The sequence below is a fragment of the Salvelinus alpinus genome, chromosome 17 (genome assembly GCF_045679555.1).
Source record: "Salvelinus alpinus chromosome 17, SLU_Salpinus.1, whole genome shotgun sequence".
In the NCBI taxonomy this organism is placed as follows: Eukaryota; Metazoa; Chordata; class Actinopteri; order Salmoniformes; family Salmonidae; genus Salvelinus; species Salvelinus alpinus.
The window spans coordinates 16575815-16602948 of NC_092102.1; the positions used below are offsets into that span (position 1 = coordinate 16575815).

Below are 27134 nucleotides of genomic sequence, written 5' to 3' on the forward strand. Positions count from 1 at the left end.
ATAAAGGTGTATTTAAGCTCTAAATAGTCATCCACCCAAAACAGTAAACATGCATTGATAATAACCAATGATAGGTGGCAACATCAAAATAATTGAAGAGGCTCATCTCTTTGGATCCGAATTCAGGTTTCAGTTGCTGAGGAGCAACTGAAGAAATGTTCAGTTGACTGCAGTCGAAGTTCATGACCTTTGATCATATGATTGTTGTAAAGGTCATGTAGCCGATGTAGTCGGACAATTTTTATACCCATAATGCAACACACTTTGAAAGTTGGTGACCAACGTTGGTCACTGTCTTGACAAAAGTGAACGCGCCCGTCTTCCTATAGATCCTCCCACCTGCCTCCTCTGCCAAACCGGTACCAAAAGAACCCAAAAGATCCCCAAACAACCCCAAACAGGTACTCAAATGATCAGTTCATGTTCACGTTTCTGATGTTTCAGGTGTTACGCCATGTTCACATGCTAGTCAGAACTAGGACATTTCCGACTTGCTAACTGATTGTAGTTATAGACAATCAGCAAGTCAGATATTTCAGAGTTTACTAGTTATGTGAACGTGGCGTAACACCTGAAACATCAGAAACGTGAACCTGAATTGATCATTTGAGTACCTGTTTGGGGTTGTTTGGGGATCTTTTGGGTTCTTTTGGTACTGGGTTGGCAGAGGAGGCAGGTGGGAGGATCTATAGGAGGACAGGTTCATTGTAATGGCTGGAATGGAATAATGGAACGGTATCAAACACATCAAATATATAGAAACCACATGTTTGACTCCGTTCCATTTATTCCATGACAGCTATTACAATGAGCCTGTCCTCCTATAGCTCCTGACACCAGCCTCCACTGCTGTTTGGGGTTCTTTTGGGTACCTGATTCGTTTTTTTGGGGATTCTTCTGCGTACTATTGGGTTCTTTTGGGTACTTTTGGGTACTTGTTGGTACTTTTGGGTTGTTTGGGGTGATTAGTAGGACCCAATAGACGTATAATTGTTTGGGAAATAGCAGTTATTTAGTTAGTGAAATTACAAATGAGTCCAAGCCATCACGAGGCAGATCAGCTTCAGTTCAGTTGTAAATATTTAGCAACCAACAGCATTATTTAGAAATACATTTTTAAGACACGGAGCACACAACAACTACGGACATATACATGTTTCTTCAATGTTTCATACATAAAATTGCATATGCAACCCCTAACATTGCTGAGCACCAATACACCTCCATTACATCTAACTCTTAAGAAATATGGTTATGGACTGGACTCACTCTTCACAATTGAGACACAAAAATGAATAAGAAATCGATCACATATTACATATAGCTTATACTGTAGGTTATTTTTGATTTATGCATTTATGGAATATAATGTACTGTTATACAGCAAAATGTCAATGATCTAATACGATTCATTCCAATCTTCTTTCTGTTATTGTGCAGATCTTCTGGTTTCTGGGAACATTTCTGGCCTCTATTACCTCATAATGGCAGACAGAGATGACATCGTCCAGAGAAGAATAATAAACTAAAACATTTTTAGCAGAGCAGGGTTAAGGTCCTCTTAACCCTTATTTGTTTCTCTCTCAGATTTCTCTCCGTAGTCTCTGTGCTTTGTGTCCTTGATTTTTTTCTCTCATCATCCACAGTCATCTGGGTCGCTGTTCACAGATGAAGTTGACAAGTCATAACGCCTCTTTTGTTTTATTCTCTCTGTGCTTCGTGTTCTTTAATTCTCCCTCCTCCACCTACTGCTCCTCCTGCTGCTCCTCCTTCTCCTCCTCTTCAGTCATCCCGGCCCCTGGTCTCAGAGGAGCCACAGCTGGGGTAGTCACTCCAGCGACATGTTACTTCCCAGCCCACCCATCCTCCTGCGTAACAGGAAGTGTGTCCGTCTTTGCAGTAGCCTCTGCTGCTCCTGCTTCAGTTCCACGTAGGACCGGGAGAACGTATGGAAGATGGAGGTGACTGGGAATGCCATGAGAAGAATCCCGCTCAGGATACTGCTTAGCGCCACCACCTGACCCGGAATGCTCCTCGGAACCATGTCCCCGTAGCCCACTGTTGTCATGGTAATGACAGCCCACCAGTAGGTGGCGGGGATACTGCTGAACTCGTGGGTGGCGGCCATCTCGTTCTCGATGAGGTAGAGCAGCGGGGAGAAGAGAGCAATGGCCACACAGAGGAAGAGGAGGAGCAACCCAAACTCCCGTGTGCAGCGCCGCGCCGTCAGCCCCAGAGTCTGCAGGCCCAAGGAGTGGCGGGCCAGCCGCATCACATATAGGATCCTCAGTGCGCGGAGGATCCGGAGCACAAGACCCACCTTGTCCAGGTAACTACTTCCCGAGCCCACCTTCTTCTCCCCCTGGTAGCTGTCCACTACCAGGGTGATGTAGTAGGGCAGGATTGCCACCACGTCTATGAGGTTCAGAGGGCGTCTCAGGAAGGCTAGTTTGTCTCGGTCCTGGATGAAGCGCAGGGTGAACTCTAGGGAGAACCAGCCCACACACACCGTCTCCACAATGAAGATGTTGTAGCACATCTGGGAGCACTTGCCCTAAGAGACACGAGATATTGGTTATCACCTGTATATAAACATCTAGCATATACAGCAGTGTTCTATACACCAAGCCACAAGGTGTATAGGCTTTTGTTCTGAACTCATTCTTGACTTTTTGTTGTTGCAAGAGTAGGTTGACACCAGAGGGAGCTATGGTGCTGCCTAAAATCTAAGGTACGTTATTGAGGTATGCCAAATTCTATTCCTCAAATGTCAAATCGTAGACTGCAGGGCGTTGAACACAGACTCCATTCATTACAGCCCAAATATTTTCTGTTCACAGCTTGTTACCAATATTTTTTATGTTCTCTGTTCTCTGCTCAGACGGTTCTGCACAGAGTGAGGTGCTGTGAAAGTACGTGTTGCTTTACTCAGCTACAAAACCTATGTACTGAAACAAAAACCAAAACTAATTTCTGAATTTAGTTAACATGAAATAATGCTCTCCAAGGCCGAAGGTTATGTATTATTAGGAAGGTTGTTTTGTAGATATTCAATTGTTAACCGATTCAAAGCACATACGGTATGATATAAAGTGGCCTTTGAGTTGATTCTATTTCAGAAGAACGCATGCACTATTATCACGAAACACTCCCACAGAGTAGGAAACGACTTATACCAGTGTATCATTTCCACACAGAGTGTACAATAAGCTTGTTCTCAGACAGAACAGCGTTTAGATCGCAAAATTCTCCTCTTCAATTGATTCAAACAGTCTAACAATATAATCTATCAGGGATGGAATTTTGGAATGCAGTGCTCAGGTATCAGCCTTTGGAGCACCATCTAATGTCCATCACCTCTGGGGTAATGAATTACCTTCTGGGTTAAAAAATATGTTCCATTATGGTTACAACCAGATAACTGAGGCTAAAAATGAATGAATTGCTTTTGCTCCAACTGGAAGTACTCTCCTAGAACTCACAGTGAAACCAGAGAAGTGCAGTGGTGTGTGTGTGTGTGTGTGTGTGTGTGTGTCACTCCAATTTTCTTTTTATCTGGCTACCGAGGCCAAAAAAAGAGGAATTACTGCAGTGATTCAAGTCCGCCATGTTAATGAGAATGTATATTAAATTCGAACAAGACTTTTCCAAATGTTTCAGATGTGTTTTCTTTGCAAATTATAGCCCACGCACGTAATCCATTATTACTTTAACTTGACAAATGCTCTTTGTGCTTTACATTACAGCTCTGATATTCAAAATGTTTTTTTTTACAATTTCAAAATGCAGGTTTTGTTATCAAGTGTCTGGGAAGTGTACAGAGTGTATAACCTGTTGCCCTGTACTGAGGCCTCCTGGTCCTCAAAATGTCCACCTACTTGCTCCTCCTCCTCTCTCATGGCCGGCATGGTACTGATGGACAGGTTGACAGCCGTGATGGTGACAAACAAGACCGACAGACAGGCAAAGATCTTTCCTGGCAAGCCCGAGTGGGGCCTCTCCACCATGTCCCTCAGCTTGTTCATACAATGTCCCATCCGGGTCTCCGTAGCCAGGGCGGTGGAACCCCTACGGTGCCCGCTGTCCGTGTCCATCATCAGCTCCTCCTCCTCGTCCTCCTGGGCAGCCCGCTCCAACTCGTCACACTCATCCACCCTCTGGATGAGGCGGCGACGGCAGCACCACTCCAGGTTCTCTTCAGGGACCCCCCAGTAGTGCAGCTCCTCCCTGAAGGAGAGGGCACACATCTCCCTGAGGGACCGCAGCTTCCCAGCCCGCAGGAAGGTCAGGATGGTGCGGAAGGCACAGGGCGAGCGGTCGAAGAAGAACTCATTTCGAGCGATGTCGTAATCATCGCAGACGCACATGATCTCGTCGAAGCTGCTGCAGAGGCGCAGCTGGCCCAGTCGGGACAGGGGGAAGTCCTCCAAGGTGGTCCAGGGTAGTTGATAACGCAGCCCACCCACGTTGATGATGACGTGGAGTTTATGGGTAGTGAAGAGCGAGGTAGCATTGGTGAGGAGGTGGTCTGAGTCCTCGGGAAGTAATTGGGCCCGTTTGTAGTAGGCCCCCTTGAGGGCCTCCTGCTCTGACAGGGGCGGGGGTTGAGGGAGGAGGAGGAGGGAGGCATCAGAGGCACAGCTCAGAGCGCTGTAGTCGTAGTCCGAGCCATCACCTGCCAGCAGCGTCATCTTTACCTATACAGGAACAACCCCTCTACCTCCATCGCTGGTCACATCCCTGTGGTCGACCTCTCACTGGCACATGCTTACCTTTAGAAGGAGAGGAAAGGACAAACACAAAATTCTATGTATCATTATTTTATAATCTCATATGCAAAGGATACAGGTACTGGGTAGGCCTACATATACTACAAAGGAACGTTCGTAGATTGTTCTTTGTTGGCTTGCGGGTTCCAGGACCAGGTTGAACTCTTTCCTGATTAAGATATTTGTGTTCTTTGAGGAAAGTTCTTGTTGTTGACAATATGGTTCTTTGGAACGTCAAAAGATTCCTGGCCTTTTTATTAAGCATTAAAGCCACCAACTGAACATATTAGACATTAAGTATTTAAAAATACTTTTCCTAGAAATTATGTTTTAAAATGTAGGATGTCATACACATCAAACTCCAAGTCCTCCTCCACCCCAACCCCAGCAAAAATATTGGTAAAAGCACTCGAGTTGAAGTCAGACACCGGTGACTCCAGAGTTTTTCCAAACGTTACATCTTTTCATTTAACTGAATTACCGACATAACTTTGGTAGGGTAGCTTGGTAGTTAGCTACAAAATACCATCTCTGCTTTGACTTTTCTGGCTGGTAGCAAATAAGAATTAGCTGGGAAGATAGCTAGTTGCTCGTCCTATGTCCACACAACTCGGTGGACATTTCTCTTTAGTAACTTTATTAACTGTGCTAACTTGTTTTTAGTAGCATTGGTATTCTTGGCATATTTGTTTAATGACTACCCACAATTATTGTTGATGTCAGTCAGTCATTCACAATATCTTGATTAAGATCGAAGATAATGTTGGTTAATGTAATAATGGTAGCTAGCTAGCTAGTTTTCTATGTACTGTTCATATGGGGGAATGTACTAGAGGAAGAGGCAAAGCATCTTTGTTGCTAGTTAGGATTTTTTATTGACTTTATGTATCCTGCAATTTAACTTATAAGTTCATTCAAATAAGTGGTCTGTTCATGTCACAGATGTAGTTGGCCTAAATCCTTTGACTTTTAAATAGGATAACATATTTTACTATGTAATCAGGACAGTCGTGAAGAGGGCACGACAAAGCCTATTCCCCCTCAGGAAACTAAACATATTTGGCATGGGTCCTGAGATCCTCAAAAGGTTCTACAGCTGCAACATCGAGAGCATCCTGACTGGTTGCATCACTGCCTGGTACGGCAATTGCTCGGCCTCTGACCGCAAGGCACTACAGAGTGCATACGGCCCAGTACATCACTGGGGCTAAGCTGCCTGTCATCCAGGACCTCTACACCAGGCGGTGTCAGAGGAAGGCCCTAAAAATTGTCAAAGACCCCAGCCACCCCAGTCATAGTGTCACGATCTTTCAAGATCGAACCCAGAAGCAGACCAGGACAAGGAGCGTAGGAAGAAGGTGAGTATTTATTTACAGTGAAATGTGAAAAGGTAGATATATCCAGATGGCGTAACGGGCAGCGGTGGTGAGTAGATGAGAGGAAATAGGTGAATCCAATGTAGTAGCAGAATCCTCTGTCAACCAGGCGGGAATGGAGTGAATGATCCAGGTGAGTAACTGAAGACAAAACAAACGGAGGTAAGTTCAAGGCAAGCAATACGTAAATGAAAACAACAAAACAAATTCTATCCAACTGGAGTCTGGTACTCAGGCACAACATACTATTCATGGCTAACGATCCGGCAGGGAATGGAAGTCAGGTCAGAGCTTTTGAAGGGTAGAGATGATGATCAGGACAGGTGTGCAGATTACTGACGGGAAACAGGTGCGGGTGAAACCAATCTCCCAATGAGCTAATTCGCCCGGCAACCAGACAGGGTGCGTTCCAGGACACCTGAAACACACTCCAGGACAGACACACAGGCAAACCCAGACTCAGGAAGCGGGATTCGTGACAGTACCCCCCCTCCGACGAACGCCACCGGGCGGACTACCTGGAGCGCCAGGATGGAGGCGGTAGAAGTCACGAATCAGGTCGTCATCCAGAATCTGTCGCCGAGGAATCCAACTCCTCTCCTCTGGACCATATCCTTCCCAGTCCACTAGAAACTGGTACCCTCGACCCCGCCGTCTGGAGTCCATGATGCGGCGCACCGTGTAGACAGGACCACCTCCGATCATCCGAGGAGGAGGAGGACGAGGAGGAGGAGGCAACAGAGGACTGAGGTGAACCGGCTTGAGACAGGAGACATGAAAAGTGGGATGCACTCTAAGTGTTGCAGGCAACTTGAGTCGAACCACCACAGGATTTATGATTCTCTCCACTACAAACGGACCAATGAACTTAGGTGACAACTTCCTTGACTCCGTCCGTAGAGGAAGATCCCGTGTAGCCAACCAAACCTTATCTCCAACCGTATAAGCTGGGGCAGGAATACGGCGACGGTTCGCCTGTATCTGATACCGGTCAGAAACTCTAAGGAGAGCCTTCCTGGCCCGATGCCAGGTCCGGTGGCAACGACGAATATGGGTCTGGACAGAAGGAACCGAGAGATCCCTCTCCTGAGAAGGAAACAAAGGAGGTTGGTATCCGTAAAGGCATTGGAAGGGGGACATCCCAGTGGCAGATGAAGGAAGGGTATTATGGGCATACTCAACCCAGGGTAATTGAGATGACCAAGAGGTGGGATCAGAGGAGACAAGACAACGCAGCGTGGACTCCATCTTCTGGTTGGCTCTCTCCGCTTGACCATTAGATTGTGGGTGAAATCCAGAAGTGAGACTGACTGTAGCTCCAATGGCCAAACAGAAGGATTTCCAGACAGCAGAGGTAAACTGAGGACCACGGTCAGACACAATGTCACTGGGCAATCCGTGAACCCTGAAAACCTCCCTGACCAGGATCTCGGACGTCTCCGTAGCCGATGGAAGCTTGGAGAGAGGAACAAAATGAGCAAACTTGCTGAATCTGTCCACAATGGTCAGAATGACCGTGTTCCCAACAGAAGGGGGCAATCCCGTGACAAAATCCAGGGCCAGATGCGACCAAGGTCGCCGAGGAATAGGTAGGGGATGAAGAAGCCCAGAGCTGGGCCGATTGGTACTCTTGTTCTGGGCACAAACAGGACATGCGGCAACAAACCTCCGGGTATCTTCTCCCATGGCAGGCCACCAAAAACGTCTGCGCAGTAGTGCCATAGTCCGAGCAACGCCAGGGTGACAAGCTATCTTGCTGGCGTGGGACCACTGAAGGACAGCAGAACGGACCGACTCGGGTACGAACAACCGACCGGGTGGACCGTTACCGGGGCCGGGCTGCGTCCGAAGGGCCGCCATCACATCCTCCTCTATCCTCCATGTAACGGCTCCCACGACAACATTCTGGGGAAGAATCGTCTCAGTCTTGACCCCACTCTCCTCCGTCTTAGAGAACATCCGGGACAGGGCGTCCGCCTTCCCGTTCTTAGACCCAGGTCGGAATGTCAGGGAAAAATTGAAACGTCCAAAAAACAAGGCCCACCTAGCCTGACGGGCGTTGAGACGTTTAGCCGATTGTACGTAAGCCAGATTCTTGTGGTCAGTCCAGACCACAAACGGTTGCTCCGCTCCCTCCAACCAGTGCCGCCACTCCTCCAAGGCAAACTTCACAGCGAGAAGCTCCCGGTTACCCACATCGTAGTTTCTTTCAGCTGGAGAAAGACGACCAGAGTAGAAAGCGCAGGGATGGAGTTTACCGTCAGTGGAGCTACGCTGGGACAGGATGGCGCCCACACCCACATCAGAAGCATCCACTTCCACAACGAACTGACGGGAAGTGTCAGGTTGAGAGAGAATCGGGGCGTTGGTGAATCGGCTCTTCAAGTCCAGAAATGCTCGGTCTGCCTCAGGAGTCCAACAGAACTTTCTGGTGCAAGACGTCAGGGCAGTTAAAGGTGCAGCCACCCGGCTGTAGTCACGGATAAACCTCCGATAAAAATTCGCAAACCCCAGGAATCTCTGGAGCTGCAATCTTGTACCGGGCTGGACCCAATCCCGAACCGCCCGAACCTTCTCTTGGTCCATCTTGATCTCTCCCCTGGATATGATGTACCCGAGGAAGGACGTAGTATGGGCGTGAAAATCACACTTCTCCGCCTTCACGAACAGACGGTTCTCCAATAACCGCTGCAGGACCTGCTTGACATGCAGAACGTGGCTAGAAAGCTCCTTTGAGAAGATGAGGATATCATCCAGGTAAACGAACACAAAAATCCCAATCATATCTCTCAAAACGTCATTCACCATACTTTGGAACACCGCCGGAGCATTGGTCAGTCCAAACGGCATCACCTGGTACTCAAAATGTCCCATCGGAGTATTGAACCCAGTCAACCACTCGTCCCCCTCCTTGATCCGAACCAAATGATAAGCATTACGTAAATCAAGCTTCGTAAAAACCGTAGCACCCTGTAAGGAATCGAAAGCCGAGCTCATCAAGGGCAGGGGATACTTGTTCTTAACCGTAATCTCATTCAAACCCCGATAATCAATACACGGTCGAAGAGAACCATCCTTCTTGCTCACAAAAAAAAATCCTGCTCCCAAAGGTGATGACGATGGCCGAATGAGACCTGTAGCTAGAGACTCCTTGATGTAGGTCTCCAAGGCCTCACGTTCCGGTCGAGAGATACTGTATAACCGTCCCTTGGGAAAGGCAGATCCAGGAAACAGATTAATCGCACAATCATAAGGTCGGTGGGGAGGAAGAGACAGAGCCTTCTGTTTACTGAATACCTCACCCAACTCGTGATATGTTTCTGGAACCAGGGACAAATCAGGAGGAGCAGAGTCACTGACCTGACTGGAAACAGCAGGAGAACAGGCAGTCCTAAGGCAGTTAGCATGACACTCAATGCTCCAACTAGTTACCTTCCCTGTCACCCAATCAAACGAGGGATTGTGTTCCTTCAGCCAGGGGTAACCAAGAACCAGAGGAACATGGGGCGAGGACAAAATGAAGAAAAAGATAAACTCTGAATGATTTCCCGACACCAACATCTTAACCGGTTCAGTCCTCATAGTGATCCGTGCCAGACTACTGCCGTTCAGAGTGGTTGCTTCAATGGCTTCCGGCAATTGCTCCTTGGAAAGCCCCAGCAGTTCCACCAAGTCGGCATCCATAAAGTTGCCATCGGCACCTGAATCGATAAAAGCGTTCAGGTCAAAACTCTGATCCTTATTCATAAGGGTCGCAGGAAAACGGGGTCTGACAAGATCCTTGAGAGATTGAAACTGGCTCGCTAAAATTCCTCCCAAATTTAGCGAGCCGGGCAGTTTAACGGGCGCTGTGGACAAGCGGAGTTGTAATGTCCCGATCTACCACAGTAGAAAGAGCTATTGGTCTCACGTCTACTTTGGCGCTCCTCCTTAGTTAGCCCGTGTCGCCCCACTTGCATTGGTTCAGAATCTGGTGGCAAGACTCCTCCACTAATCCCTTGTGGAGAATAACGATCAATACGTCCTGGTTCACCTCCTGAACCGAATGGTAACCGAGTTACAGATTGATTGGATAGACCCCCCTGCTTCTCCCTCCTTCTCTCTCGGACTCTATTATCAACCCGAATAGATAAAGCGACCAAGCTGTCTAAGTCACTAGGCTCTGGATAAGAAATCAGCTCATCCTTAAGTTCATCTGACAACCCCTTGTAAAAAACCGCTTGTAGTGACTCCTCATTCCAACCACTCTCCACAGCCAATGTCCTGAACTCAATCATAAAATCTGCCACACTGCGATCTCCTTGGCGAAGAGAGAACAAACGTTTAGCTGCGTCCTTACCTCGGACTGGATGATCAAAAAGCTTCCTCATCTCTCCCGTGAACTCCTGATATGAAGCCGTGCAGGTTCCCTGTCGTTCCCAAACGGCTGAAGCCCATTCCAGAGCTCTTCCACGCAACAGTTCAATAACAAAGGCTATCCTAGCCTTGTCAGTGGCGTAAGAATGGGGCTGTAGATCAAACACTAACCCACACTGCATAAGAAACGAACGGCATCTTCCCAAATCCCCTTCATATTTATCAGGCGTCGGTACCTTGGGTTCACGAAATGGAACCGCTTCAGACACGGCAGGTGAGATGGGTGAAACCGGTAGTGAATGAATCACCTGCAAACTGAGCTGATCCTGGACTTGTGTCAAGCTAGCAGAAAAATTCTGGATCGAACTCGCTATCTCCTGTAGCGCCGTATTGTGTTGTCCCAATTTCTTCTCCTGCAGGGTAATGGCATGGCAAACGGAGTCCAGGTCCGCTGGGTTCATTACTGGCCGGATCGTTCTGTCACGATCTTTCAAGATCGAACCCAGAAGCAGACCAGGACAAGGAGCGTAGGAAGAAGGTGAGTATTTATTTACAGTGAAATGTGAAAAGGTAGATATATCCAGATGGCGTAACGGGCAGCGGTGGTGAGTAGATGAGAGGAAATAGGTGAATCCAATGTAGTAGCAGAATCCTCTGTCAACCAGGCGGGAATGGAGTGAATGATCCAGGTGAGTAACTGAAGACAAAACAAACGGAGGTAAGTTCAAGGCAAGCAATACGTAAATGAAAACAACAAAACAAATTCTATCCAACTGGAGTCTGGTACTCAGGCACAACATACTATTCATGGCTAACGATCCGGCAGGGAATGGAAGTCAGGTCAGAGCTTTTGAAGGGTAGAGATGATGATCAGGACAGGTGTGCAGATTACTGACGGGAAACAGGTGCGGGTGAAACCAATCTCCCAATGAGCTAATTCGCCCGGCAACCAGACAGGGTGCGTTCCAGGACACCTGAAACACACTCCAGGACAGACACACAGGCAAACCCAGACTCAGGAAGCGGGATTCGTGACACATAGACTGTTCTCTCTACTACCGCATGGCAAGCGGTACCGGAGTGCCAAGTCTAGGACAAAAAGGCTTCTCAACAGTTTTTAACCCAAGCCATAAGACTCCTGAACAGGTAATCAAATGGCTACCCGGACCATTTGCGTTGTGTGACCCCCCCCCCAACCCCTCTTTTACGCTGCTGCTACTCTCTGTTTATCATATATGCATAAGCACTTTAACTTTACATTCATGTACATACTACCTCAATTGGGCCGGCCAACCAGTGCTCCCGCACATTGGCTAACCGGGCTATCTGCATTGTGTCCCGCCACCCACCACCCGCCAACCCCTCTTTTACGCTTCTGCTACTCTCTGTTCATCATATATGCATAGTCACTTTAACCATATCTACATGTACATACTACCTCAATCAGCCTGACTAACCGGTGTCTGTATGTAGCCTCGCTACTTTTGTAGCCTGTCTTTCTACTGTTGTTTTATTTCTTTACTTACCTATTGATCACCTAATACCTTTTTTGCACTATTGGTTAGAGCCTGTAAGTAAGCATTTCACTGTAAGTTCTACACCTGTTGTATTCGGCGCACGTGACAAATAAACTTTGATTTGATGTGACCATAATGTACAGTTAACACATAACAGATGTGGAATCAACATGTGCGAGGTCATATGAAAAAATAAAAACATTAATAAATCATTGATTCCCTGTCTTTTCTCACTGTGTGTCACTAATAGGCAAAAGCCTCAACAAAATAAACCCTGTTACATGTATTGGTTGATTTTAGATGCTTGAAACGGTTGCTGATTGTGATTGATTTCCTCTGTAATGCACTTAAAAGCTCTGTCTAATGGATAGGCAACATATGATTTCACTGTGATGTTGATGCTCGATGGACAACACCTGAAATGATCTGGGGTCTGGTCGTCTTGTGGATGTAATTGTAGTGGATGTCACACATGCTGTTGGTTCTTTGCAGCCGTAGGGCAACCGTGTATCACGTAGAGGAGTCATGTAACTATGATAAACACTGGGGTGAGATGATAAATGTACTTGGAACGAAAACACTGGTGAGAACTTGGCAAGACTAATTCATAGCCCAAGGTGATATAGTTACATTTACAGTACATGGGAATCAAGATCTTATAGCAAACTTCTATTTCAGGACCACTGCATAATGACACTGCATACACAGTGTCCCCCTGCTTGTACATCATATGGCTGACCCCTATACCTTTAAGGCAGCTAAGCAGAGGCAACCCCAACCCCAGTACCCGGTTCAGTCACAACAAACTGATCATTATCGTCTAATGATGCAACACTAAACCCACACCGTTGGTCCCTGTTACATAAAGATACTGTGCACACATATTTGAACACGTTTACTCATCTAGATGAATTGATATAAACATAGCCAACCATTTCCTGTCAGAAAACATCTGCTATCCATTGCGTAACAGTTGCAGTGTAGTTTTTCCAGTGCTGCTTTGATTTTGTCAGACTATATGGTAGCTATAGCACTTAGGGATGGATTGATTGCATGTGATACTTAACACTTTTTACAATACAATCACCTCTTAGTTATACAGCCTCACTCTCTGCAACTATAAAGAATAGCCTTTTGTAACACTACAATTTCCATCTTGCTGTGTGTGAAATGACTACCAATCCCACAATACAACACACGTTTTAGTTGTAAATAAAAAAAACATATGACAAAACGTATAAAAATGTATGTATCGCAGTGCGTCACGGTCAGTGGGTGGTTATTAGGCGTTTGCACTGTCAGTGCCTCAGGCCAATGATTACTTCTCTGTTTCCCACCTGTCACATTAGAGTGAACCACCCCAAGCGAAGCCAAAGATGATGTAGTACATTGACATTCACCTATTCCTCTCATTTAGCCTGCTTGGTTTCCCATGGGAGCAATCTGTGTTTGGTTTGCCACTGGTTGTTTCTAAAGAACAGAGGGCCCCATCTTAAATAGAAGGGGAAAAGTATCTTAATAATACTAATGATAATCCATTTAATATGTATAGTGCTTTTCATTACAGTGTTATCTCAAAGCTCTACATAGGCAAAACTATAAATAATGATAATAAAATACAATATACAGTACATGTGTCACCGTGAGAGACATGGGCATAGATGTGGCTGAAGGATGCCCAGTTCAGCACCATATACAGAGCCAGCCACCTCAGCACAGGAGACAGGTGTGCTCACTTCAGCACCGTGGGCAGCGGCAGTGGCTGCAGCATAATGGACAGCAGCACTGTGGAAAGCTGCACTGCCTTCGGCCCCAGGCCAGCCGAAGACAGTGCCACAGCTTTGCTCACCCAACACACCTGTGCAGGATTACTAATCAGCACACCTGCAAGGCATTCCCTAATCAACTGACTGGCACAAGAGTGCAGGCTGGACCTCACTCAAGTGAAGCAGTTAGGAAGACAGCCAGAGCGTGCCTACTCTCCAATTTTGTGGACTAAAACGCCAGAGACACTTAAAAGCTTAGCAAGTAAAATCTGTAAAACTTAAAGCTAAAGTAAAAGCGTCTGAAACTTGAACTCTTTTGTTGTGTGTTTACTAATTGCCACTTGTGTAGTTGGGCACACCCCACTCTTCCTGACAATAAACATTCTCCATTTTGAATCAAGGCAGGAAGTGGCAATAATATGTCCTAAAAGGACTTTCCAGATGAGGACTGTAGAAATGTGTTTTAAGGCTGTTTTAAAAGTTCTGATTGATGGAGCATCTCTCAGAAGGCTCGGTCCCCCATAGTACGGAGACGTGTCTTGGGCAATTGAAGCAGTAGGGAGTTGCTGAGAGTGCGAGGTCGCTCATTGATAGAAATGAGGTCACTGATGTAGGTGGGTCTCAATCCATTCAAGGCTTTAAGGCACTAGGAGGATTATTTTAAAGTCAATCGTGTAGTTGACCGGAAGCCAGTGGAGTTCAGCAAGGATGGGGTTGTTGATTAATCGCTCTGGATAAGAGGGTCTGATAGATGACTCAAATGGAAATGGAAAGTAGATATGTGGATATGTACGAGATGGGGTGAGGCGAAACATTTGTCACAACGAACAGCAGCTTGAATCTGCTCAACCACTTGAACAAACTATACAGGCTACTTTTGTGATGGCCAATGACACTGCAGTTATTCTCAACAGCATTCTGTATCTTGATGGAGTACTCAAAACATATCACCAGTAGTGTGATAAATAGACCATTTTAGTTTCAACAAACGGTGTCCTATCTGCTTATAAAATCCTAAATATCCAGTAAAATGAAATGGCCATTAAATTGGCTAATTTATTGATGCTCCAAGGATATTATACTGATAGATACCAATCTGTAAGAAACATTATTGTGAAACATTATTAAAATCCTCTCCACTTCTTTGCCCAAAGACAGTAAAAAGAACATTCCACTCTAAATTGCAGAACAATTATGTCTTCTTCATGCTCCAAAGATAAAATTCTCAAATAAATGATCTTAAATTCCTCTCCTCTTCTTTGCCCAAAGACATGGATGGCAAAGACCGGATAGATAAAACCCTTCAATCGCTCTGGCGCCGCTTGTTTTCTCTCTGGGGCCAGTAGTAACAGGTGGTCCTTTGGCCTGTTTCCAGTCACAGGAGCGCCCGTGAAGTAGTTGTGTTTTAGAACTCTACTGTGCCTTTTAACACCTCCTTGAGGGAGAGCTGTATCTCCCAGAAATCTCTGAGGAAGAGATGAAACAACACGGAGCCAAAGAAATGTTTCTCTCTCCACCAGATCGCCTAAGGTCTGGCCCTCTGTCGATGGGCCTCTCCGTGCCGGTGCTATGCCGCGCTATCTATTGCAGCTTTGCCAAAGGGCATGTTCTCTCCAGATTGCTTGTGAGTCACTGGCCTGGGCTGTGATTCTTTCTATCTGCAGAGCTCACGCGTCTCCAACTGTGCTTCGAGAAACTGACACAAAAAAGCACTAGCAGATTATACAGGACACTTCAAGGGTCTGGGAAAGGCTTTATTACTGAAATTTTAGAGTTGTCCGTGGCTTCGAAATGTAACACAAATACAGCAGATTTCCTACAGCGCCTTGAGAATCTGACTCAAACTGCATTGGAAATGTAGTGAGCAACTCACTTCAAGTGTCTGAGAAAGGCTATAAGTTGATCAGAGGTGATCCTTATTTGGTGATATTTTCTCAATTCTGGCACACTTTAAATCAACATTAAAGTTTATGTTAGCTTTTAGAGGTCATTGGTTTGGTCATGAGTAAAATATGTTTTGGTTTCAGATAAGTCTGTGTAAAAACAAGTACATTATAGTAATTATACAATGCTTAAATTCATCTTATTGAGTTCTTTTTGATCTCTACACTTATATGTTAAGTTTAGATCCAATGTCCACATTTTGCTAATCTCTCATAAATCAAATATTTACAATTCAATACAGAATCAAGGTCTGTGAAATTCAAAACTCAGGTTGAATTTGAATATGCAAATCATATACAGTACCAGTCAAAAGTTTGGACACACCTACTCATTCAAGGGTTTTTCTTTATTTTTACTATTTTCTACATTGTAGAATAATAGTGAAGACATCAAAACTATGAAATAACACATATGGAATCATGTAGTAACCAAAAAAAGTGTTAAACAAATAATTTGAGATTCTATTTGAGATTCTTCAAAGTAGCCAGCCTTTGCCTTGATGACAGCTTTGCACACTCTTGGCATTCTCTCAACCAGTTTCATGAAGTAGTCACCTGAAATGCATTACAATTAACAGGTGTGCCCTGTTAAATGTTAATTTGTGGAATTTCTTTCCTTCATATTGCTTTTGAGACAATCAGTTGTGTGTTGTCAAGGTAGGGTTGGTATACAGAAGATAGCCCTATTTGGCAAAAGACCAAGTCCATATTATGGCAAGAACAGCTCAAATAAGCAAAGAGAAATGACAGTCCATCATTACTTTAAGACATGAAGGTCAGTCAATGCGTAAAATTTCAAGAATTTTGAACGTTTCTTCAAGTGCAGTAGCAAAAACCATCAAGTGCTACAATGAAACGGGCTCTCATGAGGACCGCTACAGAAAAGGAAGACCCAGAGTTACCTCTGCTGCAGAGGATAAGTTAACTAGAGTTACCAGCCTCAGAAATTGCAGAGGAGACTGTGTGAATCAGGCCTTTGTGGTCGAATTGCTGCAAAGAAACCACTACTAAAGGACACCAATAATAAGAAGAGACTTGCTTGGGCCAAGAAACTTGAGCAATGGATATTAGACCGGTGGAAATCTGTCCTTTGATTGGATGAGTCCAAATTGGAGATGTTGGGTTCCAACCGCTGTGTCTTTATGAGATGAAGAGTATGTGAACGGATGATCTCTGCATGTGTGGTTCCCACTGTGAAGCATGGAGGAGGAGGTGTGATGGTGTGGGTGCTTTGCTGGTGACACTGTCAGTGATTTATTTAGAATTCAAGGCACATTTAACCAGCATGGCTACCACAGCATTCTGATGCAATACGCCATCCCATCTGGTTTGCATTTGGTGGGAATATAATTTCTTGTTCAACAGGACAATAACCCAACACACCTCCAGGCTGTGTAAGGGCTATTTGACCAAGAACGAGAGTGATCGAGTTCTGCATCAGATGACCTGGCCTCCATAATCATAAACCTCCGAACTCAACCCAATTGAGATGGTTTGGGATGAGTTGGACCACAGAGTGAAGGAAAAGCATCCAACAAGTGCTCAGCATATGTGGGAACTCCTTCAAGACTTTTGGGAAAACATTCCAGGTGAAGCTGGTTGAGAGAATGCCGAGAGTGTGCAAAGCTGTCATCAATGCAAAGGGGGACTACTTTGAAGAATCTAAAATATATTTTGATTTGTTTAACACTTTGTTTAATGTTGGTTACTACATGATTCCATATGTGTTATTTCATAGTTTTGATGTCTTCACTATTATTATACAATGTAGAAAATGTAAAAATAAAGAAAACCCTTGAATGAGTAGGTGTGTTCAAACTTTTGAGTGGTACTGTATCTTTCTTTAGTAATACGGTTCGTTACTTTTTATTCGTTTTGTATTCTCTGTCATTATTTAATAATCCTGTCTATGTGGTGTGAGTAGAGTGGTAAATATTTTTCACCTTCTACTACAGACGTGTCTTACTTTGCCAAAATTGATCAAAACAAGTCTGTCTGGAGGACTGGGTCCCTATTTTTCTAATGGCTTGTGTGCTCTCCTCTCCTGGGAGGACTATCCTTCTCATCAACCCGTAACAGTGTCTACGTACTGTAGACCTAAAACCATTTGTTTTTGACCCCGATCTCAAATGTGTGGTGCAAGTAGGCTATTCAAGATGACAACAGTATACAGCCTGAACTGGAGTCTTACATTCTCCTCTAATGACCATTCAGACCACATAATGACCATCTGAACAACATTGTTTTCCTTTAGAAACCCATCTAACTTAATGAACTCGAAGTGCGTAGTGTTGAAATTGACTTTTGACCACAGAAATACTGAGCCAATACTCTGTCTCTGTCTCTGTCTCTCTTGCTCGCTCTCTCCCTCTCTGTTTTCAAATCTATTTTTTATGCAGGCAAGATTCAATGCCTGGAGCAAACCTTACATCGTAAGACCTATGCTAACAGAAACTCCGGCAGGAATTGCGGAATAGAAAAAAAGGCCCTTTTCTGATGTAAGTGGGTGGATTTAATAAATACTGACTACATTTGAACAAGAAATATCTCAAGGGATGTAATTGCCATGCTAGCCCTCACCATGGTCCACAATATCCAAATGTGATTTACTTTAATCCACACCATACTTTAATACTTTTACTTTATATCTTTCATATAACCAACAGTTGGTTTCATACAGTATATCGTATATTTTACATACTGTACTTCAGATTTGCATACTTGGATTATGAAATGATAATGAAAACATTCTTAATCTTTCCTGTTGCTCTTACTTTAAAAGAAAATCCTTTATGCCATCTTTCTAATTTATGTGTGTAGTGGGGAACCTTTCAACGCCAACCTATGGAGATGTCCTATCTTGCAGTTGCAGTTGTCTTTCCTTCGGTAGATTCTTTCCACACTCAGCAAATGTCAGGCCGCTAATGGGAATTATCGAACTTTGACCATTTTCTCCATTAATCTTAGTGTTCCGTCCTTGTCCTTCTTCGTGCCCTCAGGACTACCCAGACAGAAGCTGAGAAGACACTGCCAATTCCTCCTTTTCTGCCTGGCTGCTCCATATTATGCCTCAGCTTTGCACACATATTATCACTCCTCCTCATCCCCTCAACGCCGCCACACCGTGACTGACAATAATTAGGGTAGCACCCAAACGCTCACTCTCAACCCTACACCTTCCACCCTCCACCTTAACGTAACCTCCATATTCTTCTTTCTGAAGTGTCTTGACTCTCTACGGCACTGGTTTGGAATAGAGAGTAGTTTTTCCCTGTCATATTTAAGTGATCATTAGGCTACAGAACTGGAAACATAATTGGCCAGTGGACAACACTTGGGGAATTCTGCGCACAATCTACTGTATCTTTCTGCCCAAGGAACTTAGATGTTCTTGTAAATTGTAGAGAGTACCTCTCAATCTTCATAATTTAGATTAATTGTGCCCGTAAAAGGACATTTGTAAAGCAAAATGTAGTTTCTATCTAGCTTTATGAGGTAAGTATTCTTATCTTGTTCTCATGGGTTTGGTTCTTATGCATATGGTTTCTTTCTTGTCCATCCACATTTTCTGTGGTCTCTTTGTTTGATATCACACTCTCTGAGTTGGAAAGTAAACTCACAGATGGAACAGAACACAACTTTAGATTGCGTAATGATTATGCAAAATCTCAGCTGTGAGACTGTGTGCATTACATTACCACACATTAGTATCCTGTTATAGTACTGTCCATACCTGTCTCGGACGGTGCAAGGTATGCACGTTTAATTAAGGTTCAATTGACCCTAATCCTGCTCTTCGCTGATACAAGAGTCCCAGTAGGGATGTGCACAGGCAGAAGGTCTGATGTCTGATGTTCATGAAGAGAGCTGCCTGTCATGTCTGTCCTGTCACTGCAGGGACAGAGTGTTAGAAGGGATTGCTCTGAGTGGCTACTAGACCAAACCAGACCCCACTACAGGCCTCATTTGGATGGTCTGGCAGGGAGGACATTGAACGACAGATAAAAGAGAGATGGAGGGATGAGAGATGGATCGTTTTGCACAAAAAATTAGAAAAAACAACATCCAGTCTTTCTGGAAACCATTATTAGATTTGTGTCAGCCTGAACAGAGAGGAGAAACTACTTTAGTTGATGGGATGGATTAACAGATCTGGGCTCTAGGAAATTACAACAGGGGACAAAGTTGTTTTGTGTGGAGTTGAGTGAAGACTGGTACTTTCACCAGTGGTACTGGTAGCCAATGGGATAGATTTGATAGAATGGTTAGTGACTCAAAAAGATGGACAGTAGGTTCCTCTGTAAATTATAATCTGCTGTCAGCAAGGATTTGTACTGTAACATGTTATTGTAGAAAAGGAGATAGTAAATGTCTAATGCTGTTTAAATGCACATCATTTTTATTGTAAGCTTCTGTCTGCTTACTGTTCAGCCAGTGTTGGTTTGCCCAAATTACTCAGACCCAAAATATATAAATCATTCTAGACGGGAGATTTGTACTGTACATCAATTGCTATTGAATATTTAATGCTGTAACTAGCCAACGTTTTAAGGCACTCAACTCAAGTTATGTGAAAATGGGGGAAGAGTGAAGTGTTTTGCTCTCCAATCACACACCACCTATCCCAGCCTAACTTGTGTCGACAGTTAGCCCTGACCAGAGAGCAGAAAGGGCTCTGTAGACTATTTTCCTCAGGTGCATTGAGAATGTAAGTTTTTTAATGCCGTTAAAATGGCGACTCTGCAGTCTGATCTAATGATATGTAAGGACATGTCGCTCAGGTCCTCCACTTTTAAAGACATCTGGGAATAAGCAGATTATATTTACTCTGGCACTGGCCCAGTCTGGGTGGAATGGGGGAGCATGACTGCTATAGATGTAAATACAAGAAAGTCTTTAGTTAATTTCATTAAAATCAGAATGACCTTGCAGAGTGGGTGAAATAGATCTATAGATTACACAACATACATCATAAAGGGGTCTAAAGAAAGAACTTGCATTCTGTGCACGATTACATTTGAGGAAAATCATGGTCAGATTATTGGTAGTATCACAATTGATTAATGACCCTCTTACATATGTGATCTAACAACAGTAGCGCTAGTAAATCAACACAGCTCATATTGCTTCACTTCTTATGTCTGGTATTGCTCATAATTTGCCATTAATCAATTTCCAGTAGTGGCTTTCAGAGATGTAATCAAGGTTTTGAGCATTGCTTCCTTCATGTTGCCGGTTGCAACTAAATATAGAATATCTGTGTAGGGGTTTACAGTGTAGAGCAGAAACATGTTAGGTACTGTATGTAGAGTGTGAAAATGCCAAAAGCAGCCAAAAGTCTCTTAGCTCCTTATGCATAGACTCGACATTCATGTAGTCAGACTGATATAGCTATCAATGTCTGTCTAACTTGTGTCTCCAAGCCCTGAATAGATTAGTGTAGCGGGTCTCTACACTTACAACCAAATATGGGGAACTGTGGGCAAGGAGTATGATAAAACATTGTTATGCAGTTTTTGACTCCAGAAACGTATATTATGTTGAGTAACCTATCTGTCAGTCAATAGTATTCACTCTCTAATGTGTAATACGTCTGTCAGACTGTGAAATTACTAGGTACCAATCATGCTGGAACCATTGTGTCTTGTGAAGCATAAATTCAGCTTAAATTCTGTCTTTTTGGCCATTTTGAATAGCATTTTCTGTATGTTGCTCGGATGCTACAGCTACGGAATTTCAACAAAATCTGGCAAATATATATATTTTTTAAGTGACTTACCATATACCATATGTAATATATTGGCCACTCTGTTACCATGTAGTGATCTACGGTATGCTAATCATAGTCATCTGTCAGAGACATGGAGATGGAGTGATAACATTAGAATAAATGAACAGATGGAACCATTGGATACAATCAGAGTGCACAGTAGCTCAAATGTTTATGGCCCTGGAAGAATAGTATATAATTCATATTTAATTCAAAACCTGAGGGGAAATGTAAACTTGCAGTACATACGTAGCTACTGTACATGTGAAAATATCAATGTGTGCAAGAGTATCCTTATAAAAACGTAACAATTCTGTCATCTTAATGTGATGCATGGTTGACTCATTTTTCCAACTAACTGTTGGTGAACATAACAACATGCTCGTTAGATAAACATGATCATAATCATGGCAACTGTGGGGGTGATTAGTACATTAACAATTCTAATATTACATCACTCAATGGTTTATCATGTGTTACACTGAAAATTACAACAAATTACAGTCCCTAAAATGTTGATAGGGTGGTCAGCATCAACAGATACACACTTACCACGTCTTGGTGGATACTGATAGCACTTAGTTGATACCGCCATGCATTTACTGTTACATGAGCTGTCAAAAGGGATTGACATACTGTACAGTATGTGTATTAACATCCCCTGAGATGAGGTAAATAAGAACAAATATGATGAAATACTCACTGTGGTTGCGTATCATTTCTTCCCACAGCTGTGAGTTTCAGTTTATACAAAGTGATCAGAAATGCAAGAAAACCTGAAGTCCTAACTGTTGCTGTCGCTTCTGCATCGAACACCAACTCTGCTCTCTCTGCGCACAGGCACAAGGCTTATAGAGTACTAGCAGGCTATTTGATGATCATGAGCAACAGGCTATAGGCTCCCCCTTCCTCTCTACATCAACAGCTAGTCTCGCAGCTCTGACATCACAGGTGGGATGTGCCATTCTGCCATTATTCTGAGAGCTTTTCACAGAAATCCACAGCAACCAGCATCTAGCTGGTGAGCATAGCGGAGGGTTCCACCTTTGAAACAGGAATAATCCCTCTTATTTGACCGTAGACTCATGTGGACGGTTTATATTAATACAGCTTGGGGTGGCAGGTAGCCTAGTGGTGAGAGCGTTGGACTAGCAACCGCAAGGTTGCAAGATTGAATCCCTGAGCTGACAAGATAGAAATCTTTTGTTCTGCCCCTGAATAAGGCAGTTAACCCACTGTTCCTAGGCTGTCATTGAAAATAAGAATTTGTTCTTAACTGACTTGCCTAGTTATATAAAGATTTAAATATATATATATATATATTTGTCCCCTGAAGTTACCCTCCTGAGGTTCACATAGTGTGGTTCCTCACATTTTGAATTAGTGGTTGGTGTAGGTACAGTCTACCATTATCAACAGTGTTAAAAAAGTGTTATTTTTTCACTGTCAGATACCCTCTTCCTCCATCCTATTCTTTATGTCCATTTCAAAATGGTATAAATATATTCACTCAAAATGTTACAGATATAGCCTACTATCTTAATTTGACCAGTTTCTCAGCAGGAAAATAATCCTGCAGCAACAGGAAATGTGAATTATTATGTGGATTATAATTGTTCAAATTGCTCAAACCCTAATTGCTCAAACCATACACCCCAACCTGAGCACTCCGTTCTGGCGCCTCTGGTCTCTTGGCCCTCCCACCCAGCTCCTGCTCAGCCCAGTCCAAGCTCTTCTCTGTCCTTGCCAATGGTGGAACCATCTTCCCCCTGAAGCTAGGACAGCAGAGTCCCTGCCCATCTTCAAAAAGCACCTGAAACCCTACCTTTTCAAAGAGTATCTTAAATAATACCCCTCCTCACCTCAACCGACCGCCCCCAACACAATTGCACTTGGACCCCCCCCCCCCCCCCCCCCCTCTAGCTCTGACTTTGCCGATAGCTCCTTTATTGAGGAAAAGTGTACCTACTATGCCTGTGATGTAGTTGTCCCACCTAACTATTTTAAGATGAATGCACTAACTGTAAGCCGCTGGTGTGCTGGAAAATTCTCTGCGACAACAGATCAGATTAAGATAACTTTTTCCACATTTTGTAGTGTTACAGCCTGAATTCAAAATGGATTGAATATATTTTTTTTCTTCCACATCTACACACAATATACCCATAATGACAAAGTGAAAACATGTTTTTTGAAATGTATTGAGAATTAAATAAAGACATATCTAATTTACATGTCTAAGAACAGCCCTTAGCCGTGGTATACTGGCCATACACCACAATCACCTGAAGTGCCATATTTCTATTATAAACTGGTTAGCCAACGTAATTAGAACGTTAAAAATAAATGTTTAGTCATACCCCTGGCATAAGGTCTGATATACCACGGCTTTCAGCCAATCAGCATTAAGGGCTCAAACAATAATGGCCATTTAGAACTTAACATGAATTTGGAACTTAGAGTATTATATAGAGTACCAGTCAAAAGTTTGGACACACCTACTCATTCAATGTTTTTTAGTTTTTTTTACTATTTTCTACATTGTAAAATAATAATGAAGACCTCAAAATTATGAAATAGCACATATGGAATCATGTAGTAACCAAAAAAGTGTTAAACAAATCAAAATATATTTTATACTTTAGAATCTTCAAAGTAGCCACCTTTGCCTTGATGACAGCTTTGCACACAATTGGCATTCTCTCAACCAGCTTCACCTGGAATGCTTTTCCAACAGTCTTGAATGAGTTCGCACATATGTTGAGCACTTGTTGGATGCTTTTCCTTCACTCTGCGGTCCAACTCATCCCAAACTATCTCAACTGGGATGAGGTCAGGTTATTGTGGAGGCCAGGTCTACTGCTGCAGCACTCGATCACTCTCCTTCTTGGTCAAATAGCCCTTACACAATCTGGAGGTGTGTTGGGTCATTGTCCTGTTGAACAACAAAAGATCCCACTAAGCGCAAACTAGATGCATATTGCTGCAGAAGGCTCTGGTAGCCATGCTGGTTAAGTGTGCCTTGAATTCTAAATAAATCACAGACAGTGTCACCAGCAAAGCACCCCCACACCATCACACCTCCTGCTCCATGCTTCATGGTGGGAACCACACATGCGTATATTATCCGTTCACCTGCTATGCGTCTCACAAAGACACTGGTTGGAACCAGAAATCTCCAATTTGGACTCATCAGACCAAAGGACAGATTTCCACCAGTCTAATGACCATTGCTCAAGTTTCTTGGCCCAAGCAAGTCTCTTCTTATTATTGGTGTCCTTAAGTAGTGGTTTCTTTGCAGTAATTCTACCATGAAGGCCTGATTCACGCAGTCTCCTCTGAACAGTTGATGTTGAGATGTGTCTGTTACTTGAACTCTGTGAAGCATTTATTTGGGCTGCAATTTCTTAGGCTGGTAACTCTAATGAACTTATCCTCTGCAGCAGAGGTAACTCTGGGTCTTCCTTTCCTGTGGCGGTCCTCATGAGAGCCAGTTTCATCATTGCGCTTGATGGTTTTTGCGACTTGAAGAAACTTTGAAAATTCTTGAAATGTTCCGGGTTGACTGACCGTCATGTCTTAAAGTAATGATGGACTGTCATAATATGGACTTGGTCTTTTACCAAATAGGGCTATCTTCTGTATACCAACCCTACCTTGTCACAACACAACTGATTGGCTCAAACGCTTTAAGAAGGAAAGAAATTCCACACCTGTTAATTTAATTGCATTTCAGGTGATTACCTCATGAAGCTGGTTGAGAGAATGTCAAGAGTGTGCAAAGCTGTCATGAAGGAAAATGGTGGCTACTTTGAAGAATCTCAAATAGAAAATATATTTAGATTTGTTTAACACTTTTTTGGTTACTACATGATTTCACATGCGTTATTTCATAGTTTTGATGTCTTCACTATTATTCTACAATGTGGAAAATAGTCAAAATAAATAAAAACCTTGGAATGAGTAGGTGTGTCCAAACTTTTCACTGGTAATGTAGGTAGAGAACATTCAACAGAACAAGACTGTGTCAATAACACAATTTGGACAAAAATGCAGATAAAAACTCATAGTTCCAAATGTTTATACTTTTTTGGGCCTATTCCAATTTATTTTCTCTGCTCTGCTTGGCAGAAGCTTTGGTGTTTGGTTAATTGAATAATTCCAAACAGAACTGAGAAAGTGGCGATGTTGCCAATAGCGGTGCGTGGGTAACATCACTGGGGAAGCCCGGGGAAAAAAGCCATATTATAAGCTATGTGTTGTGATAATTGCGTTGTTTGCTCTATAACATGTTAGTTCATATGCCTTGCGACTGTGATATGTAGGCCTAAGGCCAAGACAAAACCGGAGAGCAACCTCTGTCCGGTGAAGTCCACAAAGCATATTGCATGTAACAAGCAGTTACATGACCTACAGCACGGTCAAGCAAGTTAAAAGTTTGCAACATTTTTGGACTACTCAACAGCTATTGATTTAGAAGCACAGAGAGTTACCGCAAGTCGCAAAGAAAACAGGACCTACCTCCACTATTCCAGGACCATTTCAACATCATCAAATCCCCTATGCTTGCAGCGACAACTAAAAGATACCAACAACTATTTAGTCCAATCAACGTAAGATAAATATGATGTGGCTGTCCATGGTTCTGATTTGTGCGTATGTGTGTGTGTGTGTGGGTGTATGTGTGCATTCATGTAAGTAGAAAAAACATAATGACTCACCCTACTCATAGAAATGCCAATGTCATCCTCCTCTCTTTCATGTTGATGAAACGGTCTATGACTCATACTGTACACTCTTTTAGTTTTTGTTGTCCTAGGCTACCTGGCTAACATCCTTTCATGGGTAATGATGAGCCAGCTAGTTAACATTAGCCTACTACATCTAGCTACATATTAACCTCCCATCCTCACAGGCCAGTGGCACGATGTATGAATTTATGGTTGGATCAGAATCACCCTTATAATCATTGGCCAGTACAGACAATTAAAAAGTCCAAATCCCTATCTCCATCTATGGCTAATTTATGAAAGGGACAATTTTAGCTAGCCACCGGAGGACAACGACACAACGAGATGCATTCAAGTTTTTTCTGTCAATGACGTTTTGCTTTTGATTTGATGTGATTGGTGCGAAGCCAAATCCAAACTAGCTTCCCTTGACATGTTTCCTTAGGGCGCAAGGCCCATTCACAGTTCAGCACACTCAGTTTAGCTCAACGGTAATTTGCTATTATTTTATACTTTTATTATCAAGCGAGGCTAAATGCTCACTGGCTTCCCCTGCATTCAATGCCACGGGCAGAAACAATGCCATACTCTTTTTGACCAGACGGCATCAGGTAGATACTGTAGGCTACACATACAGAGACAGAGGGGTACTGTTTTGCTCGCTTGGATGCTTTCTCTGGGGACATACATTCAGCCTCTTGCGAACTAAATAAAAATGAGAAAAGTTTTCCTTTTTCCTCGGTACGTTTTTGGGGAAGCCTGGCTTCCCTTGGCATCCATGAATACAGGTCACTGGATGTTGCATGCAACTTAGAAAAAGGGAGATCGTGTGTGTTGTAAGCTTTTGAGCATTTTATACAAATGTAATATCTTCATTTGATCACCCTGTTGCAGGAGAACTTTCCTG

General features: G+C 43.5%; 1 protein-coding gene across 1 annotated transcript; it reads right to left on the reverse strand.

Annotated features, from left to right (window-relative positions):
• Positions 1-657: 657 nt before the first annotated feature.
• On the reverse strand, positions 658-22340 carry LOC139542320 (voltage-gated potassium channel regulatory subunit KCNG1-like). Its single transcript, XM_071347594.1, has 3 exons — positions 22201-22340; positions 3879-4772; positions 658-2554 (listed from the first exon to the last, which is right to left on the reverse strand). Exons 2-3 carry the CDS (start codon positions 4689-4691, stop codon positions 1829-1831), a joined length of 1539 nt encoding a protein of 512 aa, XP_071203695.1. The 5' UTR covers positions 4692-4772; positions 22201-22340; the 3' UTR covers positions 658-1828.
• Between the last annotated feature and the right edge of the window lie 4794 nt (positions 22341-27134).

Excerpts from the sequence above, each read along its gene's own strand:
- LOC139542320 (XM_071347594.1), bottom strand. The coding sequence starts at position 4,691 with ATGACGCTGCTGGCAGGTGATGGCTCGGACTACGACTACAGCGCTCTG. Across the intron at positions 2,555-3,878 it reads TGAGAGAGGAGGAGGAGCAA|GGCAAGTGCTCCCAGATGTG; the intron begins GTAGGTGGACAT and ends CGTGTCTCTTAG.